Raw genomic sequence first — 26,662 nt, 5'->3', positions numbered from 1 at the left:
GTTTGTCCTAACTCTAAGCTTCTATCCTAGCTCCCTGAATTTCTGCCTCAAGTCCCCATCTCTTCCGACCTATGTTGTTGGTGCCAATGTGGACCATGACTTGGGTCTGCTCTCCCTTCCCCCGAAAGATCCCAAAAACACGATCAGAGACATCACGGACCCTGGCACCGGTGAGTCTCTCTCGTCCCCACAGAGCCTCCTATCTGTCCTCCTAACTATCGAGTCCCCAATGACTACTGCTCTGCTCCTCTTCCCCCCTTCCCTTTTGAGCAGCAGGTGCCCCACTGCTTTCCCTTGGTAAGTCATCCCCCCCCCCACCCACCAACAGTATCCAAAATTGAAAGGACATATTTACATATTACCTTTATATACCCTCTGTGTTGTTCAACAGTGAACTACAGGGGCTGTTTACTTATTCAGACAGCTTCTTAGCCCACCTTTCATTAAACCATGTACCCACTTTGATATATGTTGATCTAAAGATTTCATTTACCAGGTTGTACTCCAACAGGTTTATTTGAAAGTACTAGCTTTCGGACCACTGCTCCTTCATCAGGTAGCTCTGGAGCAGGATTGTAAGACACAGAATTTATAACAAAAGATCTGAAACGATATATTGAACAAACTTAGATAGCTGTTAAGTCTTTCATCTTTTAGAATGGGTGGCAGATTTTGGTTCATTGATATGTAAATCCCAGAACGACTTTCCAATCACATTCTTGAGATAACTTAAGTTTTGGTAATAACCTATCCAATGTCTGCACCTCCACATAAAGATTTCATGGCACTCTTGAAGAGAACAGGGAAGTTTACTGCGGTACACATCTACTTTCTTAAACGTTTCAGATCTAATTATCACCGCCATTGATGGATGTGCCTTCAGCTGCCTAGGTTTTACGTTTGGAATTCTCTCTCCAAACCCCTCTCGCCTCCTTTAGGACACTGAGCCACTCAACACTTGACTTAAGTTTGGATCATCTGTTCCAATGTTACTTTATAATTTTGCCCAATAATAATCATGACGATAAAATGGTGTCTGAGTGTGGTGAAAGATTTAATGAATTCAGAAGGACATGCAACAATAATTTGTCCACTACAGAGATCGAGTGGAGGAGTAAGACTGTCTGGATTATTCCAAGGGGAGCCACCACAGATTCAATGAGTGATGTGGTCTCCTTTTGTGCCAGAAATGGTGCTGTGACTCTATTCATGCTGGTCCTGTTTGGCACCTTGGAATATTTCACCATTTTAAAGATGTCACAGAAGGGATGGTTGTTCTCCTCCCAGCCTTTATCCATCAAGCAGATTGTCTGGTTCGTTATCTTACTACTGAGTGGCACAGTGCCAGGGACCCGGGTTCAATTCCACTCTTGGGCGACTATCTGCACAGAGTTTGCACATTCTCTCTGTGTCTGCGTGGGTTTTGTCTAAGTGCTCTGGTTTCCTCCCCATTCCAGAGATGTGCAGATTATTTGGATTGGCCATGCTGAATTGCCATAGTGTCCAGGGATGTGCTGTGTGGGTTAGCCATGGGGAATGCAGGGTATGGGGGTGGGCCTGGGTGGGAGAATAGGTGTGGTCTTGATGGGCTGAATGGCCTGCTTCCACATTGTAGGGAGTCTTTGGATTCTACACTGTTAGAGGGAGCATGCTGTGTGTAAATTGGCTTTTTTTTCCAATCTTTGAAGCCTTTACATATCATTTTGCTATTCTGAACTTGCAGCGTTCCAATTACCTGCACAGAGAGACACTGAAGCTGTCACAGCAATACCCAAACATCCGGATAACCCCATGGCGAATGGTTACAATCTGGGGAGGGGCAAGTCTGCTGAAGATGTACCTGCACTGCATGAAAGATCTACTGGAAATGACAGATTGGGACTGGGACTATTTTATCAACCTGAGTGCCACTGACTACCCCACCAGGTCAGTGTCTTTGAATGATGGGAAGGTGAAATTAATGATTTCTTATTTGGTACCCTTTAGTTTGGTGCACTGTTCTTTCATTAGTGTAATTTTTCTCAGCAATTACTGAAGATTCCTTAAGGCTAATGAGATAAAGTTAATGTTAAAACAATTACAGAGGTGAGTGTTAAGGTAGATGAGAAAAAAGAATGCTTGTAGAAAAAATACATCTTTATGATATGGTGTCAGGACCTGTTGTTGAATTCTTTGTTACTGAAGCAAATAGTCAACACCTGAGGTTAGACCTGACAAATGTGATGAGTCGGTGGTGTTTTTCTTGTACAGGTTTCTCAGAATAGCAATTTTGGGAGGGTGAAAGAAGATCCCTTATTCCACGCGTTATGTGGTTTTAGTGCATACTATCTGACTTCCTTTCAACAAAACAACATTTCTTCTTTTTATAACTTTCACCTTGGTCAAAACTTGCCTTGGAGGCAAGTTTTCTGCTTCTTGGAGTTTCGCTGCTGAGGATGTCTGTGCAGTTAGTTTCATAAATGAACCTTTAAGCCCGTCAACTCCACACTGAGCCTCCTGAGAACATCTCATCCAGACCCATCCCTTACTCTATCCCTGTAACCCTGCATTTCTTATGGCTAATCCATGTGTTCTGCACATCCCTGAACACAATAGACAATTTAGTATGACGAATTCACCTAGGCTGCACATCTTTGAAGTATGGGAGGAAACTGGAGCATCTGGTGGGAACCCACACAGATGCCGTCATCCCAGTATGGAATTGAACCTGGATCCCTGGCATTTTGAGGCAACAGTGCTAATCACTGAGCCACTGTACCATTCTGTTCCAGACTGATGAATAAGCTTTTCAACTGCAAGGTTTGATTGGTCCATAGCTTAGACAATAAGATATAGGAGCAGAAGAAGGCCATTCAACTCATTGACCATGGCTGATCTGATAATCTTCAATTCCTGTTTTCTGTCTTTTCCCTTTAATCATAAGACCATAAGACATAGGAGTGGAAGTAAGGCCATTCGGCCCATCGAGTCCACTCCGCCATTCAATCACGGCTGATGGGCATTTCAACTCCACTTACCTGCATTCTCCCCATAGCCCTTAATTCCTCGAGACAACAAGAATCTATCAATCTCTGCCTTGAAGACATTTAGCGTCCCGGCCTCCACTGCACTCTGCGGCAATGAATTCCACAGGCCCACCACTCTCTGGCTGAAGAAATGTCTCCGCATTTCTGTTCTGAATTTACCCCCTCTAATTCTAAGGCTGTGTCCACGGGGCCTAGTCTCCTCACCTAACGGAAACAATTTCTTAGCATCCACCCTTTCCAAGCCATGTATTATCTTGTACGTCTCTATTAAGTCTCCCCTTAATCTTCTAAACTCCAATGAATACAATCCCAAGATCCTCAGCCGTTCCTCATATGTTAGACCTACCATTCCAAGGATCATCCGTTTGAATCTCCGCTGGACATGTTCCAGTGCCAGTATGTCCTTCCTGAGGTGTGGGGACCAAAACTGGACACAGTATTCCAAATGGGGCCTAACCAGAGCTTTATAAAGTCTCAGTAGCGCAATGGTGTTTTTATATTCCAACCCTCTTGAGATAAGTCACAACATTGCATTCGCTTTCTTAATCACAGACTCAACCTGCATGTTGACCTTTAGAGAATCCTCGCCTAGCACTCCCAGATCCCTTTGTACTTTGGCTTTACGAATTTTCTCACTGTTTAGAAAGTAGTCTGTGCTTTTATTCTTTTTGCCAAAGTTGAAGACCTCGCATTTATTCACGTTGAATTCCATCAGCCATTTCCTGGACCACTCTCCCAAACTGTCTAGCTCCTTCTGCAGCCTCCCCACTTCCTCAGTACTACCTGCCTGTCCACCTATCTTCGCATCATCGGCAAACTTTGCTAGAATGCCCCCAGTCCCTTCATCCAGATCATTAATATATAATGCAAACAGCTGTGGCCCCAACACTGAACCCTGCGGGACACTGCTCGTCACCGGCTGCCATTCTGAAAAAGAACCTTTTATCCCAACTCTCTGCCTTCTGTCAGACAGCCAATCCTCAATCCATCCCAGTAGCTCACCTTGAACACCATGGGCCCTCACCTTGCTCAGCAGCCTCCCGTGTGGCACCTTATCAAAGGCCTTTTGGAAGTCTAGATAGATCACATACACTGGGTTTCCCTGGTCTAACCTGCTTGTCACCTCTTCAAAGAATACCAACAGGTTTGTCAGGCGTGACCTCCCCTTAGTAAATCCATGTTGACTTGTTCTAATCAGACTCTGCTCTTCTAAGAATTTAGAAACCTCATCCTTAATGATGGATTCTAGAATTTTACCAACAACAGAGGTTAGGCTAATTGGCCTATAATTTTCCATCTTTTGTCTTGATCCTTTCTTGAACAATGGGGTTACAATCGCGATCTTCCACTCATCCGGGACTTTCTGTGACTCCAGTGACTCTTGAAAGATCTCAACCAATGCCTCCGCTATTTCCTCAGCCACCTCTTTCAGAACTCTAGGATGTATCCCATCGGGGCCAGGAGATTTATCAATTTTAAGACTTTTTAGCTTTTCGAGCACTATCTCTTTTGAAATGACAACCATACTCAACTCAGTTTCCTGACTCCCTTTAATTGTTGGGATATTACTCCTGTCTTCCACTGAGAAAACTGATGCAAAGTACTTGTTAAGTTCTCCTGCTATTTCCTTATCTCCCATCACTAGGCTTCCAGCATCAGTTTGAAGTGGCCCAATGTCTACTTTTGTCTGTCGTTTGTTTCTTATGTATTGAAGGAAACGTTTACTATCGTTTCTAATATTACTGGCTAGCCTACCTTCATATTTGATCCTCTCCTTTCTTATTACTCTCTTTGTTATCCTCTGTTTGTTTTTGTAGCCTTCTCAATCTTCCGATTTCCCTCTGCTCTTGGCCACTTTATAGGATCTCTCTTTTTCTTTAATACATTTCCTGACTTCCTTTGTCAGCCATGGCTGTCTAATCCCTCCCTGGACAATCTTTCTTTTCTTGGGGATGAACCTCTGTACAGTGTCCTTAATTATACCCACAAACCCCTGCCATTTTTGCTCTACTGTCCTACCCGCAAGCCTCTGCTTCCAGTCTATTTTTGTCCTTGGTTTCCTTACTGATTAGAAAATCTGGCAGGTCATGCAGCATTTGAGGAACAGGAGAATCATAAGGGCATAAGCCATTCATCAGGAATGAGGCTTGTGGGCCAGGGGGGCTCAGAGATAAATGGGAGGAGGGTGGAGTTGGCGGGGGGAGGTAGGTGGGAATGTGATAGGTATGGGGGAACTGCTCAGTTTCTCTTGAGTGTTATGAAGTTGAAGATGTGTACTGTGCCTTTACGAGAGAGTGAATGCTGTTCTACATTGAGAGCTTATAAGTACCTGTAATATGACTAGATAGCAATCTGAGTGTACTGGAAAATTGAAAATATATAGCATTTGGCTATGAAATGGATACCTGAGTTGGTTGCTGTTTTGACAACAATTTAAATTTAACTAATCAGTTTAAATTTTGCTCCAGGATAGTAAAATCCAATCAAGTTTGAATTTATTGATTTGCCAACATTGACCCAATGAGACGATACTATGTTGGGGAGATAAAAAAGGCAGGCATATTGAAAATCAGAGAGATGAACTGCCATTAACAGTTCAGAGAAAGACAGCTTAGAGTTGTGAATGGTTGTTGTTTATGTTCAGTTTTAGCATTAAAAATAAATTGATGTCATTTTCTTTAAATAGAATTTGGGAGTTCTCTATCACTCATTTTAACAGATTACTAGGCGAGGTGAGCTTTTCTGAGTGTTTGGTTTAATCACTGCTGTGTCGTAACGAGAGTCATACAGCATGAAAGCAGGACCTTCGGGCCAAGTTGTCCGCACTGACCAGATATCTCACTCAGATCTAGTCCCATTTGCCAGCATTTGGCCCGTATCCCTCTAAATCCTTCCTATTCATGTACCCGCCCAGATACCTTTTAAGTGTTGTAATTGTACTCATCTCCACCACTTCCTCTGTCAACTTGTTCCCCATGTGCACCACCCACTACATGAAAAAAAGTACCCCTCAGGTCCTTTATAAATCTTTACCCCTCACCTTAATCCTCTGCCCTTGGGTTTTGAACTCCCCCACCATAGGAAAAACTCTTTTGCTATCCATGACCCTCATGATTTTATAAACCTCTCTAAGGTTACCCCTCAGCCTCCAAAGCTCAAAGGAAAAAGCCTATATTCAGGTGCTCCCTAGAGCTCAAATACTCGAATCCCAGTAGCATCCTTGTAAGTTAGGACTGCACCCTTTCAAGTTTCACAGCACCTTTCCTACTGCAGGACCAGAATTGTACACCATATTCTAAAAGTGGCCTCACCAATGTCCTGTACAACCGAACATAACGCTCCAGCTCTTACACTCAATGCTTTGGCCAATGAAGGCAAGTATACCAAAACCACCTTCATTATCCTGTCTATCTGTGGCTCTCTCTTAAAAGGAACAGTACACATCTTCAACTTCATAACACTTGCCTTGCCTTACTTCCCAAGGGAAGGTCAAGTTTTGCTCATTCTCTAATATAAACATTTACGTATTGATAAAGAAAATTTTCCAGAGCACATTTAGCAAATTCTTCACCATCTAAACCTTTAAAACTACTGCAGTCCCAGTCACTGTTTGGTAAATTAAAACCTTCTACTACTACAACCTTGTTATTCTTGAAGATATTTGCGATCTGTGTACATATTTGCTTCTTAATTTCCCTCTGACTATTTGGCAGTTGTACATTACAATCCCATCAAGATGATTTCAAACCATATCATTTCACTAAATGACCCCTCAGAGATATCTCCTCTATTTACAGTAGTAATGCTTGTCTTAATCAAAAATGCAGCTGGCTCTCCTCTCTTGTCCCTCTTTCTCTTCATCTAATACCACCAAAAACCTGGAACATTGTGCTGCCAGTCTTGTCCGTCCCTCAGCCAAGTTTCTGTTGAGCTATGATATCCCAGTCCCATATCCTTACCACCAAAGTTGATGGCGTTGTTAAGAAGGCGTATAACATTTTGGGTTTCATTGGCAGGGGGATTGAGTTTAAGAGCCGTGAGATTTTGCTGCAGCTCTATAAAACCCTGGTTAGACCACACTTGGAATATTGTGTCCAGTTCTGATTGTTTCACTTTGGGAAGGATGTAGATGCTTTTGAGAGGGTGCAGAGAAGATTTACCAGGTTGCTACCTGGATTGGAATGCTTGTCTTGTGAAGAGAAGTTGAGTGAGCTTGGACTTCTACACTGGAGAGAAGAAGGAAAAGAGGTGACTTGATAGAGGTGTACAAGGTAATGAGAGGCATCGGTAGAGTAGATAGCCAGAGACTTTTCCCCAGGGCAGAAATGGCTGTCACGCGGGGTCATAATTTTAAAGTGATTGGAGGAAGCTGTAGGGGAGATGTCAGAGGTAGATTCTTTTGCAGAGAGTGGTGGGTGTGTAGAATGCACTGCCAGCAATGGTAGTAGAATCAGAGACATTATGGACATTTAGACGACTGCTGGACAAGCACATGGATGGCAGTAAATTGAGGGGTGTGTAGGTTAGGTTGATCTTAGATTAAGGTAAATGCTCGGCACAACACAGTGGGTAGAAGGGCCTGTACTGTGCTGCACTGTTCTATGTTCATCAGATTTACCTGCAAGCTGTCTTGCATTGAAATAAATGCAGTTTAATTCTTCAGAGTTACTTCATTCTGTGACTTGCCTTTGTCTGTCTTTTCTAATTAAATTGCTCTTTTCTGATTCAAACCTATCCTTATCATTCTATTTTCACTGTTACTTAGGAAGGGGGCTTCACCCTTCTCTAAAAGTTAAAAGGGTCTTGAAATAGAACTAGCAAATCTCCCCACCAGAATATTGGTCTCTTTCTAGATTAGCTGAACAGGTGTCTTCTGTCCCAGAAAAGATCCCAATAATCCAAGAAACCGAATCCCTGCATATTGCATCATCTCTTCGGTCATTGATTTACCTGTGCTTTTTTGTTCCTTCCCTCATTAGAATTTGGCACCGGAAGTAAACGAGAGATTATTACTTTTGTGTACTGTTTTTTAATCTTCTACCTAACCTCTTATATTCACTCTGCAAAACCTTAACCCTATCCCTGAATATGTAATTCCCGCAAAACAACAACTTTGGGCTTCCCCATCTCCCCTTTGACAATATGCTTCAATGTTTTGAGATGTTCTCAACCTTTAATCCTGTCTGTGCCTCTGACAGAAGAGTTCCCTATAACAATTACTCTTTTAAATCTTGACAAATCCCTTTTAACATAAGGTTCATTCTTTACATCGAACTTTATTGTTATAAGACAAATCCCTCATCTCTGGAGTCAATTTACCGAACCTCCTCTATACTACCTCTAATAAAACGACATTCCTCCCCAAGTGGGCGGCACGGTGACACAGTGGTTAGCACTGCTGCCTCACAGCGCCAGAGATCCGGGTTCATTTCCCGCCTCAGGCGACTAACTGTGTGGAGTTTGCACGTTCTCCCCGTGTCTGCGTGGGTTTCCTCTGGGTGCTCCGGTTTCCTCCCACAGTCCAAAGATGTGCAGGTCAGGTGAATTGTCCATGCTAAATTGCCCGAAGTGTTAGGTAAGGGGTAAATGAAGGGGTATGGGTGGGTTGTGCTTCTGCGGGTCGGTGTGGACTTGTTGGGCCGAAGGGCCTGTTTCCACACTGTAAGTAATCTAATCTAATCTAAGGGCACCAAAATTATACGTAATACTCCAGCCGTAGTGTCATGAGTGTTTTGTGCAGTTGCAACAACACTTTCCTATTTTTGTGCTCTATTCCTTTATTTGGTATTAAATGCTAAAATTTCATTTACCATCCTTGTTACCTCCAGTATGTGCATGTTAGTTTTCTGTAATTCATGTATGAGGACTCCTAAATCCCTCTGCACTGAAGCACTCTGAAGTTTATCTCAATTTCGATAATTAACTTATCTATTCCTCCAAACAGAATCGAAAACCTCATTGTTATCCATGTTAAACTAATTTCACCAAATTTTGGCATTCATCTAACCTATCCGTATCCATTTATAGATTTCTTATTTCTTTATTGCAACCGATATTCCCACCTATTTTAGTGTCTTCCATAAATTTGGCTATAGTACATCTATCCCATCCTATCTATAGTACATCCAAGTCATTAATATATGTTATAAATAGGCAGAGTCTGTGGACCAAACCCGATACCTTGCCAATCAGAAAAAGACCCACTTATCCTGAATCTCTGATTTCTGTTGATTTACCAATATTCTATCCAAGCTAATAAATTACCCTGATCCCCATTACCTTTTGTTAACCATTTTTTTGCAGGAATTTATTAAATGCTTAATGGAAGTGCAGGCATGCTCCCCATCATCTACCTGGCTTGCTACACAGAAAATTTGTTAAACATTATTTACCCTCCATAAAACCAATGCTGGCTCTGATGGATTGAGTTTTGACTTTTAAAATGGATTCTAACAATTTCCCACCACGCATGCTAAATTAACTGATCTCTAGTTTCCTAATTTCTACGCCTCCCTTTTTAGAATAAGGGACAATATAAAAATGTAATACAATAATTATATTAGCATTTTTCCAATCAGCTGGAGCATTTCCCACATCAAGGGAATTTTGGAATATTGTAACCAGTGGATTCAATATCTTTACTACCTGTTCTTTTAAGACCCACCAGGCCCTGGGGACTTGTCTGCCTTCAATCCCAGTAATTTTACCCTAATGATTGTCTTAAACTCCTCCCTTTTCTATAATCTCTCCATCACCTGTTACTATTGAGTAGATAGTAGAGTCATGGAGTACAGAAACAGACCTTTCAGACCAACCAATCTATGCCAACCATAATCCCAAACTAAGTTAGTCCCGTCTGCCTATGCTTGGACCATATCTCTCCAAACATTTCTTATTCATTTATTTATCTAAATATCTTTAAAAACGTTACAACTGTACCTACATCCACCATTTCCTCTAGAAGTTCACACACAAACCACTCTGTGTGCAAATAAAATGGCCTATCATGTCTTTTTACACCTTTCTCCTCTCACCTTAAAAATATGCCCCCTAATCTTGAAATTCCCCACTCTCGGGAAAAGACACATACCATACTATACCTCTCATGATTTTATAAACCTCCACATGGTCACTTCTCAACCTCCTGTTCTCCAGTGAAAAAAGTCCCTGTCTATCCAGTCTCTCCTTTTAACTCAAACCCTCCATTCCTGGTAACATCAAGGTGAATCTCTTCTGAAGCCTCTCCAACTTAATAATATTAATGTAGCACAATCTGCTGTGAAAACTGAAGCAAAATATTGATCTAGTGAAAGTCCCTCATATCTTGGATCAATCTGGTGAGCATTTTCTAGGCGGTCTTCACTGCCATTTTGTCTTTGCTCTAATAAGGGGACCAAAACTGCTCTCTGTATTATAGTTGTGATCTAACTAATACCTGGTTTAGTTTTAGCAAAACGAACCATTTTATACTCCATTCACTTTGAAGTAAAGCCCTCTTACCCGATGAATGTGGATGCTTATTTTTAATGATTCTGCCTTCCTACCTGCTTTCCACTGATTCCACTGCTACTCGTTCCATTTTATCTATCTTATTTGTTGACTCCTCAAAGAGTTGTGGTAAATATGTCTGATTTGCCTTTAATGAAGCCATGCTGTCTCTACTTGATTGTGTTATGTTTTTCTAAATGTTTTGCTCTTACACACTTAGACTATAACATTTTCCCAGTGGCAGCTGTTAAGTTAATTGGCCTATTGTCTATATTTTGTTTCCCTTTTTGAACAAGGGAGTTTGTCAAGACCATTTTTTTTCCCCTTGTACTTCTGATTACTTACTAAATTGGGAAAAAAACTGGTTAAATAACAAATTGCTTGACACTCATTGTAAATGCTAAGTTTTTTGTCAATCCAGGTTTAGAGGACTGGTAAATTGGGGAATTTGGAGTACTTCTAAACATTTTAAACTTTTGTTATGGCTCTGGGAATGGTGGGAGTTGATTTCCTGTATGCTAACCCAGTGAGATGTAACAAAATTTGGGGTGTGGGGGGGTGTTTGTCCACGTTTGATTTCAGGCACAGGGATTCGGGATGTGGTGTTTGTAATTAGCGCAAGTGAAAGAAAACTACAGGTTCTGTGCTGCATTTAAGACATGACACTGGAAATGGTAAAGGATTTCCATCATGTGGCAACTTTATCCCTGGCAGTTAAAACTCAGGCTGATTGACTTTGCAAAGAAAGTGAAGGTAGCATTGCCTGGCAGAGCTAAGGAAGACAGAAGCAATCGAGGTACCAGCATAGCTGCTTAGAGGAAGTACAGGAGCAATCAAGTATCTGGGTAGTGAGGTCAGGTGATATTCAGTTCTGGTCAGAGCAATTTGAGCATGAGGAGAAAATGAAGAAACTCAAATGGTATAAGAAGACAAGGAAAAAGCAGAAAAAAAATGAGGAAATAGGATTGACAAGAATGGAAATGAGGAAACTAGAATTAAAACTGCAAGAAAGAGATGAAGCAAAGAGAATATAAATATTAGCCTGAAAAGATGCACTTGAAATAGGAGCTGATGCAGATTGCAGTGGAGAGAATTTGAGTCATAATTTAAAGTCCAGTAAGAAAATGTTTAAGTTTGCACAAGCTGTACCAAATTTGAGGAAATGGATGTGGAGGCATTCCTCATGTCATTTGAAAAATAGCCAGAAATTAATTGGGAAAAGACGACTGGACAATATCCGCGCAGAGTAAGTTCACAAAAAAGCGCAGGAAATTTATACTTCACTGTAAGAGAGCTTTGTTGGGATTGTGGCAGAGTAAAGAAAACTACATTGACTGCGTACGAGTTTGAGCCTGAGGCTTAGAGGCCAAGATTCTAGTATTTAAGGAAGAAGCCTGGGCAAATCCGTATTGAATTTGTAAACTTAAGCCAAAGTAATTTTGACAGGTTGTAATGAGCATTAGAAGCTGAAAACAGTCATGAAGCTCTTGATTATTCTCCTTGAAGAATTAAAAAACTCACTGCCTTTCACAATAAGAATCCATGTTGAGGAGCAAAGCATTGCAAAACTGTGAGGCGAACAATAATAATAGCTGACGATAATGAGCTGAATCATTAAAAAGGAAAGTTTTTTTTCCCATTACCCCAATAAGTTTGAAACGAGTAGAAAGTGGAAGAGTGAAAGAAAGGCAAGTAGTCAAGGTAAGACATGGTGTTACAACGTGGCGGTGAGCCCTCCTGCTAATTAAACCAAATGTACGGAAAAGATCACCTCACCTTGTATCTGTTAAAGTATGAATGACAGAGAACTACCTAAATTCCACTATTTAAAGAAAAAACTTGCAGTTTTATTTCTTAACTCCAATGCAACAATTATTTACAACTCTAAGCCTCCTTTGTCTTAGTGATTTATCTACCTTCCATTCTATAACAATATACTGATCCAATAAAGCCCCTATTAAATTTACAGCAAATCAGTTTTCAAAGCCAGATGGCAGCTGTTGTCTTTTGAGTGTCAATTCTCCTTTGTTTGTAAATGTCCCTGGGTTGTCTTTGGTCTTCTGCTGCACAGATATTTCATATGCAAAAGATGCTTTCTGGAGAGTGTTTTGAATAGCAGACTGTCGATTGCAGAAGGTGCTCTTTCTCTGGCTAACTGTCCAAAATGCCTGCTTTTTATACCCCAAAACATCAGATCGTCTCATTGGTTTGGTATTGTCAAAACAGTAAAATTCGAAGTCGATTGAGTTTTAGTGTATTGGGGCTTAATTTATACTTGTTAAATTTGAGCTGCTGTGAAAACAAGGTGATAACCTAGATATCTCATGTTTCAATTTCCCAGCACCCTCTGTGACTGCTATCAGTCACATGACAGGTGAAGCATTCACTCTCTTAAAGGTACAGTACCACGCCTTCAACTTCATAACAATGGATAGTTGGGAATGTATCAATGTCTCCTCCTCAGGTCTGAAGGCCTGAGGGTAGAGGTAGGAATTGAAAGCCGGTGTGTTTCCATTGTAGCAAGTGGGGCTCATTCATTCAAAATGCTGGCAGTTGCTAGGGAAGCCATTGGATTTATTTGAGATTGTGGAGTCCAAAACTCAACTAAACATTTAATTATAACTAAAGGAGTTAAAAATTCTCTGTATAGAAGTAGTGCATAGGGTAGGCCAGAGATATGAAAGGTTGTTATCTGAAGGAACTAGTCCTTTCTCTTCAAATGAAGCATCCAAGCCTATAATTTTTCTCAGGGATAAAAGCAAATTACTGCGGATGCTGGAATCTGAAACCAAAAGAGAAAATGCTGGAAAATCTCAGCAGGTCTGGCAGAATCTGTAAGGAGAGCAAAGAGCTGACGTTTCGAGTCTAACTGACCCTTTGTCAAAGCTTTGACAAAGGGTCAGTTAGACTCGAAACATCAGCTCTTTTCTCTCCTTACAAATGCTGCCAGACCTGCTGAGATTATTCTCAGGGATACTCGTGCTCCTCAAGCTTTCTTGCTGGGAGTTCATTGAAATCTGAAATGTTGGCAAATGGGATGGGTGGAGAGCATAGTCAAAGTCAAAGTCTTATCGGAGTGTGACTTGTTGTCTGGACTAGTGGTGGTTGAGGTAGTGAAGAAATTACCCATGTATGGAGTTGATTTACCTCTGGAGGGTGATTTAGCAAGAGTGAGAGTTATAGCTTTGTCTTTAATCTCAGAAAACCCAGATGAGACGAAAACAATGTCTTCTATTAGTTAGCCAATTTTCTATCCATGCCAGTATTCTATCTTCAATACCATGGGCTCTTATTAAGTAGCCGAATGTATTGTAGCTTATCAAACATCTTCTGAAAATCCAAATGTATTACATCCACTGCTTCCCTTTTATCTTACTTCTTACCACCTCAGAGAATTCTGTAGATTTGTCAGATATAATTTCCACTTCGTGTAGGTATGCTGATTCTGCTTTTGATATTTCTGCTCTGCTATAACATCCTTTATAATAGATGGTAACATTTTTCCAATGATAGTTTTAAGTTCTGGCCAATTGTTACTACTTCTGCTCTATCTACTCAGGGATTAGTATGAGATTATTGTTATAGAATGATAAATGCATAGAAGTTAGGAGCAGAAGTTGGTCAGATAGTCCTTGGAGCCTCCTCCTGACTGATTTGATTGTATCCTCAAGTCTGTATTTTTGCCTGTCCTGACACTCTTTCACTCCTTTGCTTGACAAGAATCTGTATACCCGTGAGTTAAAAATATTTAAAGGCTCCGCTAACATTGGCTTTCCAGGAAGAGAGTTCTAAAGACTATTAAAACTCAAAAAGAATAAGCCTCATGTCTGTTTTAGTTAAGTGATCACTGAATTTCAAACATTGCTCTAGATTCTCCTGCAAGAGTAAGCATCTTCTCTACAGCTAGCCTGTGAAGGCCCCTCAGGATCTTCTAGGTTTCAAACAAGTCACCTCTTACTCCTCTAAACTACAAGCCTATCCTGTTCAATCTTTCCTCACAAGACAGCCCTCACCATTCCAAGGATTGGTCGAGTGGGTTCATAGCACCTTAGAATCCCAGTCACAGTGTGGAAGTGGGCCGTTTGGCCCATCGCATCAACCCTCCAAAGAGCATCCCACCGAAACCACTCTTCCCTATCCCGTAGCCCTCCATTTTCCATGGCTAATCCACCTTGCCAGTATATCCCTGGACATTATGAACAATTTAGCATGGCCAGTCCACCCAACCTACACATCTTTGGACTGTGGGAGAAAACCAGGGCCCCCAGAGGAAACCCACACAGACGTGAGGAGAATGTGCAAACTCCACCCAGACAGTCAACTGAGGGTGGAATTGAACCAGGACCCCTAGCTCTATGAGGCAGCAGTGCCTAACCACTGTGTTGCCCAGCGCTCCCGGGGTTCAGTTCTTCTAAAATCCTTTTCTCAGTATTTTACATTGTCCTGTATTTGGTTTCCTCAGTATAGTTAGAAAAGTGACTGGATTTTGTGAAGTCCTAGGGAAATAATCAGGCCAATTTAAAATAGGTTCTGTCCAAATGTGTTAATTCATTGTTACATTAATGATTCAGTTAAGATGGTTGGTATTGGACGTAGAAAAAAAATCATATACCTGAAAAGTGCACTTCTAAGGTTGGTGCTGAATTCAATTATTGGGACAGAATGGAGGGAGGTTTACTTTGATATCTAACTGTGATGGGGTTAGTGTATTTCTCCATATTTGACCTTGTGCTGTATCTGTTCTAGGAGTGTTTGATGGGGACTGTCTAGAGGTAACTTTATTCTATACTTAACTTCATGGTGTACTTGCCCTGGGAGTGTTTGATGGGGACTGTTTAGAGGGTGCTTTAATCTGTATCCCACCCAACTGGGAGAGATTGATGGTAACCAAGTTGTAAAAAGATCATTCCCTAAACTTTCAAAGCAAAATACTAATGAAGCTGGAAATTTGAAAAAGGTCACAACCCTTTTGTGGGCGGCACGGTGGCACAGTGCCAGAGACCCGGGTTCAATTCCTGCCTCAGGTGACTGTCTGTGTGGAGTTTGCACATTCTCCCCGTGTCTGCGTGGGTTTCCTCCGGTTTCCTCCCACAATCCAAAAATGTGCAGGTTAGGTGAATTGGCCATGCTAAATTGCCCGTAGTGTTAGGTGAAGGGGTAAATGTAGGGGAATGGGTCTGGGTGGGTGCGCTTCAGCGGGTCGGTGTGGACTTGTTGGGCCGAAGGGCCTGTTTCCACACTGTAAATAATCTAAGTAATCCAGCAGATTAAATAGTAACTAGATCCTGCATTTTTACTAGTATTAATAGTGGAGTTTAGATGTAAAACATTATTTCTCTTTTCTTATATTGCTAACTGTTTTAACTCTTCTATTTCACAGGACAAATGATGAGCTGGTGGGATTTCTGTCCAGGTATAGAGAGAAAAATTTTCTGAAATCGCATGGCCGGGATAATGCCAGGTACGAGCCAAAACTGGTTGAACCATTGCAAGTTATGGCAAACCTTGTTATAACCTGGGGCTGTGTTGAGTGAACTGCTTTCAATCAATCAGGCGAAAGTGGGTACTGCAAATACTGGTATTAGAGATTAGATCAAGATTAGAGTAGTGCTGGAAAAGCACAGCATCCAAGAAGCAGGAAAATCGTCGTTTCGGTAAAAAGCCCTTCATCAGGACTGAGGCTGGGTACCTCGGGGTTAGGGAGATAAATGGGAGAGGTGTGGGGCTGGGGGGAAGGAAGCTGAGAGTGCGATAGGTGGATGAACGTGGGGTAAAGGTGATAGGTCAGAGAGGAGGGTGGAATTGGAGCATTTCAGCTGGGCCAGCAATATAGGTCTGTCAATGTTAAACCAAATGAAAGTCTAAGGCCCTGAGTACGAACTGTGATTGCTGTTGTGCTTAGGAAGACTAAACTGGATAGACTGTATGCATGAAGTCCAAGTTGTTGCCACGCATAGAAGTTATCAGTAGATCTCAAAATCAATTCATTGTGGAGCAATATTATCTGAACAAGTTTAGTGCTGAAACAAAACCAGAAATTACGGGAGAAACCCAGAAAATCTGGCAGTCTCTGTGGAGAGAAAGCAGAGTTAACATTTCGAGACCAGTGACCCTTCTGCAGAATCCTTTGCTGAACCGTCCTGCTGGTTAAATTGGAAGGCAGACTAAAATTAAAGTTACACTGAACTTTGAGTGCTGCTTTTAGCTCTGGTTACTGCACTATAGTCCACGAAGTGACACAGGGAGGGTCTTGAGACTAATTTATAGTGTGAGACACTTTATAGTGGAGTATAAGTTAGTCAAATGGAAAGGGGATGACCTCAGGAATGCATTTTAATATAGGAAAGGTGAGAAGCTGAAATAAATAATGATCAAATTTTAGCCTGATGTCAGAGAGATCAGCAATTCCAGTGGGTTATGGATTGGACGTTGAGAGCATTTCAAGGCCTACTGGATCTAGTCATGGGTGAACAAAAGTGGATTTTCCTCACCTATGTTTAACTTGTGACTGCATGTAAGGCCAAAGTGTTAGTGAAATTTAGCAACTTTAAGATCTGTTCTGCATAATATGAAATGGAAAAATTAGTTAATGTTGCATATCAAAAAATGAGTGTGTTTATGGAAGCACAAACTAGGATAATGTAGTCTGGAATTTCTTGATTTGGGATTTCCTGATCTGCATACCAGTTAATTTTACTTACTTAGCCACTGGGTTACAATGGTGGGCACACTATTACTGGTTTCTACATACCTAGGTTAGCAAGAGGGTGAATCAGTGAGGATACCAATTTAATTTGCGGGCACATTGTAAGATATGAGCATTGTGAAGAAACTTTGGGCCACTAAATAATCTGCAACACCTGTCTTGAATGGTGAATTTGGGGAAGCTTGCTGGTATTTGTACGAAGCAGCATGTGAAATTAAACTCACTATATCTGGCATGTCTGACACTGACTCAGCTTCCTCAGAGCCAACTCTGAGTGAACAGAACTCTGACATTCCTGTTTATTTTTTTTAAGAAACTCTTGTTTTTTTTCTTTTCTTTTTTTTCTTTTATATTAACCCCCACACTACCACCTAACTGCGGTAGTGCTTATTTTTCCCCAGCACCCATGGTGTGTGTGTAGGTGCGAGACACAGTGAGAGACACAAGGTACATTCCTGTTTATATCTGTCAGCCAGAGCTCCCTGATTGGACCAGATTAATAGTCCCCATCAGAGAACTCACATTCTTTGAGGTCCACTTGGCTGACCTTGTTATAATTGCTACACTGACCACCCCGAAACCACTTCTTACTCCAATCCCATCTTCTGACTCCTCATGATATGATCAAAATATCCTACCCACCCTGCTAACATATTAGCTAGCATTTTCCCCATCTGCCATCTGTTTTCCTCACTGTCTCACACATTTATTAGCATATGTAGGAATGTGGGGGCATGAGTATACCATTCAGCTGCTAAACTTTAATCTGTCATTCTCTATCATAGAATCCCTGCAGTGTGAAAGCAGGTCATTCGGCTGACACCCACCGAAGAGCATCCCCCTCAGACCCTATCCTTATAAACCTGCACATTCCTGGACACTATTTAGCATGGCCAGTCCACCTAACCTGCACATCTTTGTACAGTAAGAGGAAACTGGAGGACCTGGAGGCAACGCATGTAGACACGGGGAAATGTGCATGCAGGCAGTTGCCCAAGGCCGGAATTGAACCTGGCCCTGGTGCCTTGAGACAGCAGTGCTAACCACTGATCATCCACCACAACGTCATTTTTCTGCACCATCTCCATATTTCTTGAGCTCATTAATGACTATTAGTCTATTATCTTGAACACACTCACCTTACAGAGTCCTATGGGTTAGGGAATTGCAGAATTCACAACCTTCTGAGTGGAGACATTCTTCCTCTCCTTGGTCCAGAACAGCTTTCCTTTCTGAGATTATGTCCCCAGCATGCGGATCCTTTTTGCACTTCCCTATTCAAGCCCTTTAAGGATTTTTATAAGTTGTAATGAGATCAGCTCTCATTCTTCTACATTCAACAGAATAAAGGCCTAAACTGCTGAATCTCTCCTTTTAATGTAATCCCATCATTTCTTGCAATGAAAATCTGTTTCAGTGCCTGAAGGTTTTCAGTATTTAGTGAACGAAGACTTACTAGTAAATGGCAACTATTGCTGTCAAAATGGGGCTTGCTCCATAGGAAATAAACATAAAACAGGACAGCACAGGAATGGGCCTTTCAGCTCATGATGTTGTGCCAAACGTGACCCCAAATGAAACTAATCCCTTGTGCCTATGCATGGTCCATGTCCTTCCATTCCTTGCGTACTCATGTGCTTACCTAAAAGTCCCTTAAGTGTCCTTAACGCATCTGCATCACCACTAGCCCTGCAAGTGCTTTCTAGAATCCTACAACACCCTGTGTAAAAAGAAAACTTGCCCTCCCAAGTCTCCTTTGAACTTGCCCTTCTCACCTTAAATGCATGCTCCCTAGTATTAAACAGTCAACCCTATCTATGCATTTCATAATTTTATAGACTTCTATCAGATATCCCATCAGCCTCTGCCACTTGGAAAAAACAACCTGTGTTTTTCTAGCCTCTCCTTATAGCTCTTAACCTCTATTCCAGGTAGCATCCTCATAAACCTCTTCTGCACCCTCTCCAAAGCCTCCACATCCTTTTTGTAACATGGTGACCAGAATTGAATGCAATACTCTAAGTGTGGCCAAGCCAGTCTTATAAAGCTACAACATGACATCCTGACTCTTGTGCTCAATTCCCCAACCAATAAAGGCAAACATGCCTGACACCTTCTTTATCACCCTACCTACTTACGTAGCCACTTTCAGGGAGCTATGGACTTGAACCCCAAGATCCTTCTGTACATCAATTCTGTTCAGAGTCCTGCCATTAACTGTATACTTTTCTATAACATTTGGCTGAGGAGCTGGTGTGTGGGAGAAGGATTCACATTTTTGGATCATTGGAATCTCTTTTGGGGTAGAAGTGACCTGTACAAGAAGGATGGATTGCACCTAAATTGGAAGGGGACTAATATACTGGCAGGGAGATTTGCTAGAACTGCTTGGGAGGATTTAAACTAGTTAGGTGGGGGTGGGACCCAGGGAGATAGTGGGGAAAGAGATCGATCTGAGACGGGTACAGCTGAGAACAGAAGTGAGTCAAACAGTCAGGGCAGGCAGGGACAAGATAGGACTAATAAATTAAACTGCATTTATTTCAATGCAAGGGGCCTAACAGGGAAGGCAGATGAACTCAGGGCATGGTGAGGAACATGGGACAAGGATATCATAGCAATTACGGAAAGATGGCTCAGGGATAGGCAGGACTGGCACCTTAATGTTCCAGGATATAAATGCTACAGGAAGGATAGAAAAGGAAGCAAAAGAGGAGGGGGAGTGGCATTTTTGATAAGGAATAGCATTACAGCTGTGCTGAGGGAGGATATTCCTGGAAATACATCGAGGGAAGTTATTTGGGTGGAACTGAGAAATAAGAAAGGGATTATCACCTTATTGGGATTGTATTATAGACCCCCCAGTAGTCAGAGGGAAATTAAGAAACAAACTTGTAAGGAGATCTCTGCTATCTGTAAGAATAATAGGGTGGTTATGGTAGGGGATTTTAACTTTCCAAACATCGACTGGGACTGCCATAGTGTTAAAGGTTTAGATGGAGAGGAATTTCTTAAGTGTTTACAAGACAATTTTCTGATTCAGTATGTAGATGTCTCTATTAGAGAAGGTGCAAAACTTGACCTCCTCTTGGAAAATAAGGCGGGGCAGGTAACTGAGGTGTCAGTGGGGGAGCACTTTGGGGCCAGCGACCGTAATTCTATTCGTTCTAAAATAGTGATGGAAAAGGATAGACCAGATCAAAAAGTTGAAGTTCTAAATTGGAGAAAAGCCAATTTTGATGGTATGAGGCAAGAACTTTCAAAAGCTGATTGGGGACAGATGTTCACAGGTAAAGAGAGGGCTGGAAAATGGGAAGCCTTCAGAAATGAGATAACAAGAATCAAAAGAAAGTATATTCCTGACAGGGTGAAAGGGAAGGCTGGTAACTATAGGGAATGCTGGATGACTAAAGGAATTGAGAATTCATACTCTCAATAAACAGTATTTCAGTTCCATCTCAAACATCATAAACTGTAAGTACAACAAACTTTTATCCACCCACCTCCATAACCAGTGCTCCTCAAACATTCCAGAAGATTCCCCTGCCCTCGGAAATGCCATTAGCCATGCAGCTGACGCAGCTACTGCCCCCACGCTGAGTGATGATGTCACTTCCGCCCCCATCATGGCCACTCCCACAGCCACTTCCAGCCCTCACATCATCGCTGATGCCACACACTCAGTGACGTCCGCCACCCCTACTGCCATGATCACCACCACTTCCACCCCCACCAGCGCCACTCACCTGCATTCTGCTGACATGGCCCCCACAGACCCCACTGTCACGATCCCCACCCCCCAGAACCCCGAGGGCAACATTACCCCTGCTCATGCCTCCACCCCCATTCCCCCCACCATCACACCCACTCCAGATACTGGCTCTGACCCCACTCCCAACTCCACACCCACACCAGATCCCAGCTCCCAGCCCTGCCGAGTTTTCACCATCCCCCAGACCTCCCCCACACTAAGGACGAACGATCAGTCCTCAGCAAAGGACTCAACTTCATCCCCCTCTGTCCACGCATCAATGAATTTAATACACGCCGTGACATCGAACACTTCTTCCGTCGCCTCTGCCTCCAAGCTTACTTTCACAATCAGGACTCCCGCCCACCTTCCGAGGACCCCTTCGCCCACCTCCAACACACTGCATCCACCTGGACACCCCGCGCTAGCCTATTACCTGCCCTCGACCGCCCTTCAACTGCCGCCGGAACATTAACCGCCTCAACCTGTCGACCCCACTCCAACCTCTCACCCTCACAACGCGCAGCCCTCCAATCCCTCTGCTCTAATCCCAACCTCACCATTAAGCCAGCGGATAAAGGAGGCGCAGTGGTAGTCTGGCGCACTGACCTCTACACCGCTGAAACCAAACGCCAACTTGAGGACACCTCTTCCTACTGCCCCCTCGACCATGACCCCCCCCCCCCATCACCAAACCATCATCTCCCGGACCATACAGAACCTCATCACCTCAGGAGATCTCCCACCCACAGCTTCCAACCTCAAAGTCCGGGAACCCCACACTGCCTAGTTCTACCTTCTTCCCAAGATCCACAAGCCTGACAACCCTGGCCGACCCATTGTCTAAGCATGCTCCTGCCCCACTGAACTCATCTCTACCTACCTCGACACTGTCCTATCCCCCCTAGTCCAGGAACTCCCCACATACGTTTGAGACACCACCCACGCCCTCCACCTTCTCCAAGACTTTCGTTTCCCTGGCCCCCAACGCCTCATCTTCACTATGGATATCCAATCCCTCTACACCTCCATCCGCCATGACCAGGGCCTCCAAGCCCTCAGTTTTTTCCTCTCCAGACGTCCCCAACAGTACCCTTCCACTGACACACTCATTCGTTTGGCCGAACTGGTCCTCACCCTTAACAATTTCTCCTTTGAATCCTCCCACTTCCTCCAGACCAAAGGGGTAGCCATGGGCACACGTTTGGGCTCCAGCTATGCCTGTCTCTTTGTTGGCTATGTAGAACAGTTGATCTTCTGTAATTACACCGGCACCACTCCCCACCTCTTCCTCCGCTACATTGATGTCAGCATTGGCGCCACCTCGTGCTCCCGCGAGGAGGTTGAGCAATTCATCAACTTCACCAACACATTCCACCCTGACCTTAAATTTACCTGGACCATCTCTGACACCTTCCTCCCCTTCCTGGACCTCTCCATCTCCATTAGTGACGACCGACTTGACACTGACATTTTTTACAAACCCACCAACTCCCACAGCTACCTGGATTACACCTCTTCCCACCCTATCTCTTGCAAAAATGCCATCCCGTATTCCAAATTACTCCGCCGTATCTGCTCCTAGGAGGACCAGTTCCACTATAGAACACACCAGATGGCCTCCTTCTTTAGAGTCCGCAATTTCCCTTCCCACGTGGTTAAAGATGCCCTCCAAGCATCTCGTCCACATCCCGCACCTCCGCCCTCAGACCTCACCCCTCCAACTATAACAAGGACAGAACGCCCCTGGTGCTCACCTTCCACCCTACAAACCTTCGCATAAACCAAATCATCTGCCGACATTTCCGCCACCTCCAAAAAGACCCCACCACCAGGGATATATTTCCCTCCCCACCCCTTTCCGCCTTCCGCGAAGACTACCTCCGTGGCTACCTGGTCAGGTCCACACCCCCCTACGACCTACCCTCCCATTCTGGCACTTTCCCCTGCCACCGCAGGAACTGTAAAACCTGTGCCCACACCTCTTCCCTCACCTCCATCCAAGGCCCTAAAGGAGCCTTCCACATCCATCAAAGTTTTATCTGCACTTCCACTAATATCATTTATTGCATCCATTGCTCCCGATGTGGTCTCCTCTACATTGGGGAGACTGGGCCCCTCCTAGCAGAGCGCTTTAGGGAACATCTCCGAGACACTCTCACCAATCAACCAAACCGCCCTGTGGCCCAACATTTCAACTCCCCCTCCCACTCTGCCGAGGACATGGAGGTCCTGGGCCTCCTTCACCGCCCCTTCCTCGCCACTAGACGCCTGGAGGAAGAACGCCTCATCTTCCGCCTCGGAACACTTCAACCCCAGGGCATCAATGTGGACTTCAACAGCTTCCTCATTTCCCCTTCCCCCACCTCATCCTCGTTTCAAACTTCCAGTTCGGCCCTGTCCCCTTGACTTGTCCGGACTTGTCCGACCTGCCTAGCTCCTTTTCCACCTATCCACTCCACCCTCCCCTCCCTGACCTATCACCTTCATCTCCTCCCCCACTCACCCATTGTACTCTATGCTACTCTCTTCCCACCCCCACCCTCCTGTAGCTTATCTCGCCACGCTTCAGACTCACTGCCTTTATTCCTGATGAAGGGCTCTTGCCGGAAACGTCGATTTCGCTGCTCTTTGGATGCTGCCTGAACTGCTGTGCTCTTCCAGCACCACTAATCCAGAATAAAGGAATTGAGGGTTTGGTTAAGAAAAAGAAGAAAGCATATGTCAGGTACAGACAGGATAGATCAAGTGAATCCTTAGAAGAGTATAAAGAAAGTAGGAGTATACTTAAGAGGGAAATCAGGAGGGCAAAACTGGGACATAAGATAGCTTTGGCAAATAGAATTAAGGAGAATCCAAAGGGGTTTTACAAATATATTAAGGACAAGGGTAACTAGGGAGAGAAGAGGGCCCCTCAAAGATCAGTAAGGCAGCCTTTGTGTGGAGCCACAGAAAAAGGGGGAGATAGTAAATGAATATTTTGCATCAGTATTTACTGTGGAAAAGGATATTGGAAGTATAGACTGTAGGGAAATAGATGGTGACATCTTGCAAAATGTCCAGATTCCAGAGGAGGAAGTGCTGGATGTCTTGAAATGGTTAAAGGTGGATCAATCCCCAGGACCTGATCAGGTGTACCCGAGAGCTCTGTGGGAAGCTAGAGAAGTGATTGCTGGGCCTCATGCTCAGATATTTGTATCATCGATAGTCACAGGTGAGGTGCCGGAAGACTGGAGGTTGGCAAACGTGGTGTCACTGTTTAAGAAGGGTGGTAAGGACAAGCCAGGGAACGATAGACCAGTGAGCCTGACCTCGGTGGTGGGCAAGTTGGAGGGAATCCTGAGGGACAGGATGTATGTGTATTTGGAAAGGCAAGGACTGATTCGGGATAGACAACATGGTTTTGTGAGTGGGAAATCATGTCTCAGAAACTTGATTGAGTTTTTTGATGAAGTAACAAAGAAGATTGATGAGAGCAGAGCGGTAGATGTGATCTATATGGACTTCAGTAAGGTGTTCGACAAGGTTCCCCATGGGAGACTGATTAGCAAGGTTGGATCTCATGGAATACAGGGAGAAAAGTTTGGGAGAAGATTTGTAGCTCGGGTGCTCGTTGTTGTGGTTCTATTCGCCGAGCTGGGAATTTGTGTTGCGAACATTTCGTCCCCTGTCTAGGCGACATCCTCAGTGCTTGGGAGCCGCCTGTGAAGCGCTTCTGTGAAGTTTGCAGATGACACCAAAATTGGAGGTGTAGTGGACAGCGAAGAGGGTTACCTCAGATTACAACAGGATCTTGACCAGATGGGCCAATGGGCTGAGAAGCGGCAGATGGAGTTTAATTCAGATAAATGCGAGGTGCTGCATTTTGGGAAAGCAAATCTTAGCAGGACTTATATACTTAATGGTAAGGTCCTAGGGAGTGTTGCTGAACAAAGAGACCTTGGAGTGTAGGCTCATAGCTCCTTGAAAGTGGAGTCGCCAGAAGATAGGATAGTGAAGTAGGTGTTTGGTATGCTTTCCTTTATTGGTCAGAGTATTGAGTACAGGAGTTGGGAAGTCATGATGCGGCTGTACAGGACATTGGTTAGGCCACTGTTGGAATATTGTGTGCAATTCTGGTCTCCTTCCTATCGGAAAGATGTTGTGTAACTTGAAAGGCTTCAGAAAAGATTTACAAGGATGTTGCCAGGGTTGGAGGATCTGAGCTACAGGGAGAGGCTGAACAGGCTGGGGCTGTTTTCCCTGCAGCGTTGGAGGGGTGTGTTTATGGGATGCTACTGGATTGGGACAGCTTCTTAGTTAAGTCACTGTATTGGTTCGGTTAAGTTTTTCAATAGTGAAATTATTCTGAATTGTGATTTGTTTGTGTTCCAACTGTAGTGTTTAAATAAAGTTGGTTTTGCTTAAAACAGAGTGGTTTGACCAGCTGCATCACAGCTGCCTTTAAATAAGAAAAGGTTAGCGTCTCGGTTACCTTGGTAAAATATTTCTGGGGGTTCGGGCCTATTCTCTTACAATATACTTTTTTCGTTTTGACTAAATTCAGAACGTCTCTCATTATCCAAGAGTTCCTGACCTTGCTATCCTCGCCTCGCCCTTCCTCCTTCCTGGAGCTTGCCAGTCTTGAACTCTTATCAGCAGGTCTTTAAACAATTTCCACATGACAAATGTGGACTTGCCTGATAACAGCTCCTCCCAGTTAAGATTCTCGAGCTCCTGTCTAATACTGATGTAATTTGCTCTCCCCCATTTTATTGCATTCCCAATTTCTACCTATGTTGTTGGCACTCATGTGCACAACAGCCTCTAGCTGCTCACCATCCCCCTTAAGATTTTCAAGCCACTGCTCAGAGATGTCCTTGATCCTGGCGCCAGGGAGCAACATACCATCCTGGAATCTTAAGTGTGGCACAGAAACGCTTGTCTATGCCCCCAGCTAGTGAGTCTCTGACCATTATCACTCAGTTGGTCTTGCCTTAGTTGGTTGGCATGGTCCAGTTTGGGCCGAAGGGCCTGATTCTGTGCTGTATTACTCTGAGTCTATAACTTGTTTATGTTTTGGCTTCCTCAACCCTATTATTCCCAGTCTTTAGAGAACTGCTGATCTCCACATTTTGCTGTCTTGAAAGGGAGGTAGCTTCTTTCAGATAATGGATCATTTCATTGTCAATCAGGAGACAGTCACTGACTGGGAGCTTCTCCGGTGAATAGTATTCGTTCAACAGACTGCTCTGGCACACAGCACTTCATGTTTTGAGCAGTTAGACATTTCCCTCGCTATTTCAGTTCAACATAAATTGAACACAAAACACTGTGCAACATAAATTGTTGAAAATACAAGCTAATAATAGTGCAGCAACAACAGCAGAGTGATAAGACCGTAGAGTACAGGTGAGGCCTTGTGACCCAACAAGTCTGTACTGCCAAAACTACACTAAATGTATAGTGGTCTAACTTTATAGCAGTAGGCCATAGCCATGAAAGTTATGACATTTCAGATGTTCATGCAAGTACCTTTTAATTCACTTTTTAGTTTCCTCTTGCAACTACCATTTCAAGCAATGTATTCGAGACCCCACCACAGTCAATGAAAAAAATTTCCTCAAATCCCCTCTAAACTTCCTGCTTTTTACTTTAAAATTATATCCCCTTGATCTTGACTCTTCGACAAAAGGAAACAGCTGCTTTCTA

General features: G+C 43.4%; 1 protein-coding gene across 4 annotated transcripts in view; it reads left to right on the top strand.

Annotated features, from left to right (window-relative positions):
• The window catches only part of LOC140463807 (xylosyltransferase 2-like), a 170,527-nt gene that overhangs the window by 64,096 nt on the left and 79,769 nt on the right, over positions 1–26,662 (top strand). For all 4 annotated transcript variants that reach the window (XM_072558148.1, XM_072558146.1, XM_072558147.1 and 1 more), the window contains exons 4-5: positions 1,724–1,926; positions 15,895–15,975. In XM_072558148.1, the coding sequence (XP_072414249.1) occupies positions 1,724–1,926; positions 15,895–15,975 (284 nt within the window). The remainder of the gene's footprint in view (positions 1–1,723; positions 1,927–15,894; positions 15,976–26,662) is intronic.

This window comes from Chiloscyllium punctatum, chromosome 39 (assembly GCF_047496795.1).
Source record: "Chiloscyllium punctatum isolate Juve2018m chromosome 39, sChiPun1.3, whole genome shotgun sequence".
Taxonomy (NCBI): domain Eukaryota; kingdom Metazoa; phylum Chordata; class Chondrichthyes; order Orectolobiformes; family Hemiscylliidae; genus Chiloscyllium; species Chiloscyllium punctatum.
Note: the sequence above shows the minus strand (reverse complement) of the source record. Positions and strands in the feature narration are given on the sequence as shown.